The 8,308-nt window shown below is 32.0% G+C and overlaps 1 protein-coding gene across 2 annotated transcripts in view; it reads right to left on the reverse strand.

The window, feature by feature from the left end:
- Nucleotides 1-459: 459 nt before the first annotated feature.
- LOC128171091 (uncharacterized) overlaps nt 460-8,308 on the reverse strand; it is a 26,678-nt gene continuing 18,829 nt past the window's right edge. For both annotated transcript variants that reach the window (XM_052836853.1, XM_052836848.1), the window contains 3 exons: nt 6,214-6,291; nt 3,037-3,087; nt 460-834 (listed from right to left, as the gene is read on the reverse strand). In XM_052836853.1, the coding sequence (XP_052692813.1) occupies nt 626-834; nt 3,037-3,087; nt 6,214-6,291 (338 nt within the window). In that variant the 3' untranslated portion in view covers nt 460-625. The remainder of the gene's footprint in view (nt 835-3,036; nt 3,088-6,213; nt 6,292-8,308) is intronic.

The raw sequence follows: 8,308 nt of genomic DNA on the forward strand, positions 1-8,308 counted from the left end.
GAGAAGGAAAGAATAAATTCATCAATATTTAGATTCATCAATATGCACAGTTGTTGATATATAACTAAAATAGGGTTGTGGGTTTATCTTTTAAACATTTTCCACCCCTTACAAACGCATGCTTTTTATTAACTGAATTACTTTGATAAAATATAATTCAGTATAAAACGCAAGTATTCATTTAACACAGACTATCCAGTAATCCCATATCCATTGGTCATACTTATGATTCCGCTGACTTAAAATCTGTTTCTGATGAACTTCAGAGACAAGACCAAACATATTTTTGCATAAAATTGGTAATATAAAAATATCACCGGTTTAGACAGAATAAAAAAGTATTGCTGAAGTCAATCCTATAGCAAATTAACCTCTTTCGATTTATAAAGCTTAAATCGCCATAATTGTATTCTTCATTTAATTCACAAATTCTGTAGCAAACAGATAGCTTGTAAGAATTGAATTAATTTAAACTCCCGAGGAATTATTTTAATCAGAATTCGCAGACAAGAATAAAACAAGAAAGGCAATCATCTGCAAATTACGAATGACATATCGTTATCCAATACAGAAAAGTTTTTGTTATATTTGTTATATTCAACATCATATTCTAATAGCACATATTTTAGTCGTCAAATGTATACTTTTGATCACATGTACGGGATTTAAATAGGCACTTCTGTTTAATATTGTCCCAATACACGGGTCTGTCAGGATAGCTCTCCGAACAATTTTTGGGTACCAAGACATCATTGCTGCATGTGATAAATCCTTCACAAGTGTAGCAGGATTGGTAGTCTCCATCAATTTTATCGGTGCAATCACGTACACAAACTGTAGCAATAATAAAAGAATTTATATATCATTTTTTACATGTCAAATGATCTTAAAGTACGGAATAAACAATACCACCGAAAGAAAAAGAAAGACAGACTTGTTTTTACATCTTTCAGACACACTAGGTGTTCGGGAAAAAAACTAAATAATTAAACACTACTGAAATCTATTTGTTTAATCCCTGAGAAATATTAAATTGTTACAAAGCGTGCGTTACAAGTTAATCTTGCTCTATATCAACATAGAATTTGTACCATTTTAACCCAGGAGAAGTCGCAAAAGATAAACAATATTCGTCTAACGCAAAAAAAAACCCACCTACAAAAGTTTCAATTACTTCGTCTTGGATTACTTTAAGGAGGATGTGCGGCCACAATCACTACATTTGAGGATAAGAATGTAAACATTTTTTGAAGTGGTTTGTTTTTGCCCGAAACTGGCCAAAATTGTTGCAAAAAGATATAAAAGCAATAAATATGAAGTCCTACATATGTCATTTTGTTTGAAAAGTATGCATACAGTACAGAACAGTGCCTTTTTAATCACATAGATCAGTTGTCGATCTGCGCAGCTACAGCCCTATTTTAAAGATTTAAAAATATGAAGAAAAAAAATTTGAAGGGTGTTCATTGGTGTCCTCTCTACAACCATTTGTAGAGAAAAAGTTTGAATCTTGCTCATTTAAATCTTAACTTTGCCTCAAAATAGGGTACCCTATTTTTTTCAGTCGGCATGGGATATATTTTTAGAACAAGAAAACTTCGGTCTATACTTAGAACGCATGTGTCCATGGAGACACATATACGTTATATTTTCATAGAATAAAAAAAATGTCAATTTGATTTACATCTCTATACCTGCCCCATGCTTGTATTATGGGAATTTGTTAGTTCTTTAAGTGTAAATTAGAAGTGGGACAGAGGTTCAAAAAATTGATTGTCTTAAATTAAAATGTATACATTATATTTAAATGAAAATATATCTGCAGTGTACCTCCATAGACACAGACAAATGTATTCTGTGGTTTTTGAGGCCAATTTTAAGAATAGGGTACCTTATTTTTAGACAACGTTACAGCTTAAATAAGCAAGCTTAGACATTTTTCTCAACAAATGGTTGTAGAGAGAACACCAATAAACCTCCTTCTTATTTTTTCATATTTTTGAATCTTCAAAATAAGGCTGTAGATGCGCAGTTCAACATCTGTTCTATGCGATTAAAAAGGCATTGTCCTGTGCTTGTATGCATACTTTTCAAACAAAATTTACAAGAGGGCCGCACATATCACCCTTAAAGACTACAGATTATCTTAATTGGAGGCAAATTATGATATAAACTGTAAGTTTTGATTTCATGAACGTTCATCATCGACTTATCCATCTAACTACCCAATAGTACTCTGATAAATTGTATGTGCACATTGTAGTAAACTGAGGACTCTAAAGAACCAGAACACACGATAAGATTTGCATACCCTTCTTTAGTATTATGATTATCGTACGGGTCAAAGCACTCGTTAAGTGAGGTATTGTTTTCTTTTCATTTTGTTAAAATTGGGAATTTTCAAAGTCAACGTGAATTTAGTATTCTTTACTTTTCAAATTCGGAATGGATGATCACTATACTTTAATTTGAAAATAGAACCCCCGATCCCCTCCCCCCCCCCCAAAAAAAATGTTACGCCTGTGTAAATCCAATCACTAATAATATGTACTATACTACATCCTTTTCAGAAAGTATGGGCCTTATGTGAAACCAACGGGAGATGGATTGGTTCTGAAGAATTTTAAAACAAGCTCAGATTGGTGTGCGTGTATCTTTCAACCAATCATCATATTTACTACCTGCTTTTAATTCAAACAATAACACGAACACAACGAATTAGACACTAAATGAACTTTGTTCTTATACATTTTATTTTTGATTAAAAAACCAACCTGTTTAAACTAAAAATAGAGCTATGGAAACACAAATTGACATTTTAAAGAAAAAAGCGGAGAAAAAATATTTACTTACGCGTTATTTATTGAAGAAAATGAAATGCACTTTTGAATCAAGTAAATCTCATTAACGAATAGAAAGATATTTTACAATGTGTAAAAAATTTGCTATTTTCTTCATATTGACATAAATACAATGTATTTTGGAGTAACAAGCAATACATTTTTGCTGGATCTATATAATATAATATCTACTTACTTGACGCATGGATTATGGTGAATAACATTCTTTTAATGTCATCTTTAAATGCTACAAAATATTAAAATATACATTCATTGTCGAAACAAGCATTTTAGTTATGTTCTGTGTTTATTGTCAAAATTCATAAAATGAACTTACATGTACCAAGGCTCAATCAGACCTTCCCAGACCTTTGCCGCAGATCTTAATAACACTTCGAATGTATTACAAAGGCGTCAATGACAATTTCCCTTTTTATAAACTTGATGTAAATAGAACACACTTTACGAGCTGTTAAGATGTAAACGAGACTTCATTTAAGTCAATGATTAACCCTAAAAAGCGACATACAATGCTGTCTAGCCGATACTTCTTTTAATAAGAAGCGACTCCATTTTGTATTAAATTCTAACATCCGATAATGTTAATACATTCGAGGTGTTTTTCCGGCCAGAAAGGCCAGAGAAAATGCGATTGAACAAGACTACACGTAAGTCTTCTTGTTATTTTTTTTAAAATTTTAATATATAACAGTTTCACCAAAAATTTAGATTTAGTTGTAATATGGTTTTTTGATAAACAAAACAATTAGATTTCATTTACTTTTCGGATGCAAATGCAGAAACGTTGTTGATTTTTATTCTCTATTCTATTTGCAACTACATAAATAATTACTCTAACAATGGTGTATTGCATATGGTTTTTGTAGAGTTGACTGTTATCTAATTTCCCCTATTCAGTTACAGAAGTAAAAAAGTGTTTGGACCTAAGCACAAACATTAATGGAAAAACGTTACCGCTGACAAGACTAAGTAGTTGAAATTAATCGTTAATTCGATGAAATGTATTTAGAACACTATTTTTTCAAGAAAACTGATCTATGGCTAACTTGAAAAAGACCGATTTTATTCTTGGTACGACCAAATTAGATATTTTTTTGTAGTTGTAAGCATTATTTCGCCATTGGTCAATATGACTGGTTCGCCTCTCTTGCGACCAAAGCGCCACTTCTATAGCGGTAGCGTTCGGAATCAAGGGCAGACTATCCAATCTAAAAGTAAATACTAATGCTGGCTTAGAATATTCTTTATTATTATTTGTTTAAAAAAACATTCCAGAAATATAACTGACACATAATGCATCATAGAATTTGACAGCATCAATTCATTTTTAGCTCACTTGAGCCGAAAGGTCAAGCGAGCTTTTCTTATCACTTTTTGTCCGGCGTCCGTCTGTCCGTTCGTCTGTAAACTTTATTACATTTTCGACTTCTTCTCCAGAACCACTGGGCCAATTTCAACCAAACTTGACACAAAGCATTACTGGGTAAAGGGGATTGAAGTTTTTAAAATGAAGGGCCATGCTCTATTTCAAGGTGATCATTAGAATTCATTGAAAATTTGTTGATACTTTTCAAAATCTTCTCAAAAACCCTTTGGCCAGAATAGCTGAAACTTGTGTGGAAGCATCCTCAGATAGTGTAGATTCAGGTTTGTTCAAATCATGGCCCCGGGGGTAAGGTGGGGCCACAAAGGGGGGGGGGTCGAACTTTTAAATAGGAATATACATATACATGTGTATAGTGTAATCTTTTAAAAGCTTCTTCTCAGAAAGTAATCAACAGGAAAGCTAGCTGAAACTTGCGTGGAAGCATCCTAAGGTAGGGTGGATTCAGGTTCAAACCAGGATCCCCAGCGATAGGATAGAGTCTCATCGTGTGGAGTGGGGGGGGGGGGCAACATTTACTTAGGAATATAAATAGATTTTTTTAAAAAAATATCTTTTTTCTACACACTACTTGCCTAGAAAAGCTGTAATTTTACTGAAATCAACATCAGATAATGTAGATTCAAATTCTTTCATATCAAAACCTTAAGGAGCAGGGTGGGGGCTACATTGGGGATCCAATTTTACAATGGAAAATATTCTAATGATTCACAAAAACTGAAATAATATTACATATGTTTTACTTATATGCAAGCAGTTTGACATATTGCTGATTCTTTAAAATTGTTTAGACTTTGGCCCCTGGACGATTCTTGGGCATCACAAGGGGTTAAGAGTTTGTAGGTTTACATCCTATATAAAACAATTGTTTAGGATCTCTTTGAGAACTGCAATGCTCAACAGATGATATCACTATAAAATCATCCTGTTAGAAGAGGGACTTGATTATAAACATAAGAATATCCAGGATGAAAAAATGAACTTTTATTTATACACGATCTACATGTAATAGTATTATACTAAATTGTTCAGAAAGTTTGTATTATGACTCCGTTAAGGGAACTTTATCATACCTATTGTTGCTCGGATGAGCGATGTGGCCCATGGGCCTCTTGTTTAGATATTACACAGCACGCGATTCATATGTTGTTTTCCATCTATAGCTCGGATTTTTTGTTAAAAAGCCCGAAAATTAAATATTAATATTTAAAGAAAAGGATGTGCAAAATTATTCAAATTAAGCTTAGATACTTCATGCCATGCAAAACTACTTATCGTTGATTTTAAAATAAAATAATAATAACTAGATCGTTCTCGTTGCGAGCAACGAGTTGGTCGTCCGTCCGATTTTTGAACAAATAAGATAAAACTCATCTATACAAAAAAAAATCGAAAATCTAAGCAAAAAAAAAAAAAAGGAAAAAAAAAATTGCGGTACTCTTCGCTTGAATCCGGATCGCCTAGGACATGACCACGACTCTATTGACTGAGCTACAGATAGTATTATTTTTTAGATACACCCCTGCCTTCATGTCGAAATTTGCCAAAAACCTAAAATCTTATTTTAAGGTTTGAATAGCTCAGTTGGTTTCACCGCTGTCACTTTAAGTCGTACCACATTTCTGAAAGTGTTTTTGTAACCGAGTTAGATTTTCTTGTTTTAAAAATTATCGGTTTGTATCAACACCTTTTCATTTTTATACACAATTGGGCATTTTGTATTTTACTCCGATTTCTTGTCTTCTGTAATATGCTTTTAAATCAGATACAAAAAAAATATATTGTTGAAACTTTTGAATGTGTAACGTCATGTTATTGTGTACGCGCTGACACAATTAAATAATAATGCTGTGATGTAAAGTGATTCAATAAGAAAATAAGATATAAAAATGATTTTTTAAAGCAAATAAATGGTGGCATCTAAGCCTTAAACACTGAATTTTGAATTCTATATGCAATAATACATACCTGTCTCATTCATAATACGTTGCGTGATAAGTTCATGGAGCATCTTTGTTTCATTTTTCACCTCGTCTGTGTTAGATTCTAAATAAAAACATGAGAATAGATTATTAGGCATAATGTGGGTTATATACAACTAAAGGATATCACTAGTAAAGCATATATTGCTTGGCTTTCTAGTTTGATCCGATCATATTTAGGTGGTTAGAGCACTAAAAAGCACTAGATTTGAGGGTATATAACTTTAAGTGCTACACGTAACTATCACCAGATAGTAAGAGCTGGTTGGCCACGAAAGATTTAATTTTGCTTTATAGGTACTTAAGTATATTCATTTGGGGATTCAGCGACTTGTTCAATCTTCAATCGCTCTTATACATGTATAAGTATTTTCGACATGGCTTTCAAAACATAATGAATCAATCAATAAACATTAAAAGGCATTTTTAACCTTATATCAGGGGAATATATATCATGTCTTTGAGGTGTATCCGGTCTTTGGCAAGCACACTAGAAGCAAGAGAGGGGCAATATTATAAATTCTAAATTAAAGTACGAGTATTTATGCTTGTCTTTAAAAGGAAAGGTACTTGATTTTCAATCTTATATAAAGTTTTTAATGATATATCTAGATACATGTATTACTGCATTTTCGTCACATTTCTTCTTTTTATTCAATACTAGACTTTGACCCGTGCGTGCATGGGTTGACATTGCATATCGGACATTTACGAAATATGTACATTGACACACCTTATTATTGACATTTACATAACAAAGTTATAAAAATACAATAATGCTATTAATTTCACTACACTTTCCTTAGTTTGAATAATCTGTGTCTCTGGAAAGGCCCTCACCACAGTTAGAATGCCCCCCTTATACCCGTAATGTAGAAGAAAATTGTAGAATCGCTCCAGAACGATTTTGGAGAAAGTTAATGAAGTTGCCTTGAAAATGACAGTCAAATTCATCACAACAAACCTTTTTGAGACTGCAAATACCTTTCAACTAACTATTTTAATCCATAGAATGGAAGAATTCAACACCTTTTCACCAATTTAACGTACACGTATTTTCTTTGTAAAACTGGGTCCGTAGGACATTATTTATTTTTACGATAAAACATATTCTATCTTCACTCTCCTAACAAATATAATGTCACTTTTTTGCATGTAGTCAAATATTTTTTGTCATCACGAAGACAAAAGTAAGTACTAAGTTGAAATGTATATTTGTTATTTTATACTTTCTCTCATAAGAAATCATTAATATATATGAACAGAATATATAGCGAAATTCCAATGAAAATTTACCCGTATTTGTATTATCATTTCTGAGTTTATTCCTGCAGATGTGATATTGTGGAAACATAAGCTAAAGATCCCGTTAGCGTAAATGTATTGCGCAAGCGCAAGATTGTATAATCCAAAAAATCCAGGTGATTTCCGGGATTTTTAAGGAATTTTCGTTGATTAGCGAAGCTTAACTGAGAAAAATTAAAAACAAATTGGTAATCTTCAAGTGCCAATGATGTTTAAAATAAATAAAACAAAAGACAGTATTCTTCCGATTTCTCGGTATTAAAGATAAAAAATTCGAGTCTGTTATGTTAATACAGTAGTATAGATAACGTCTACTAATTTTATAATATGTAAATATGACAATGGTAAATCAAAAGCAACCAATCGTTAACTTCTGTATTTTTGTGAATATTATTTAGCAGAACCTTCCATGACAGATTCCACTTTGTTCGAAAATTAACTTTAAAAGAATTGTCGAAAATAAAGATTTGAGACTGAAATGATTTTACTAGCAAGCTCAATGTGGTACCGGTAATTCTAAATTTCAAAAAAATCAAAATCAACAAATCTGAACATTTGCTTTACGTAGTGATGAAACTAGAGACATTAAAAATATATTATTGTAAAACAGTATATGGTCTATTGAACGTTCTTATTTAAGAAAGACATGATCTACTAGGAAATTTACTTCAAGTATGTGTTGTCTTCTATGATGTATTTTCACTTGTACATTTGTAAATACAGTGTGTCTTGAAAATATAACACGTTTCTGATAATGAATTGATAATGAAGGGTGT

The sequence above is a fragment of the Crassostrea angulata genome, chromosome 1 (genome assembly GCF_025612915.1).
Source record: "Crassostrea angulata isolate pt1a10 chromosome 1, ASM2561291v2, whole genome shotgun sequence".
Classification (NCBI taxonomy): domain Eukaryota; kingdom Metazoa; phylum Mollusca; class Bivalvia; order Ostreida; family Ostreidae; genus Magallana; species Magallana angulata.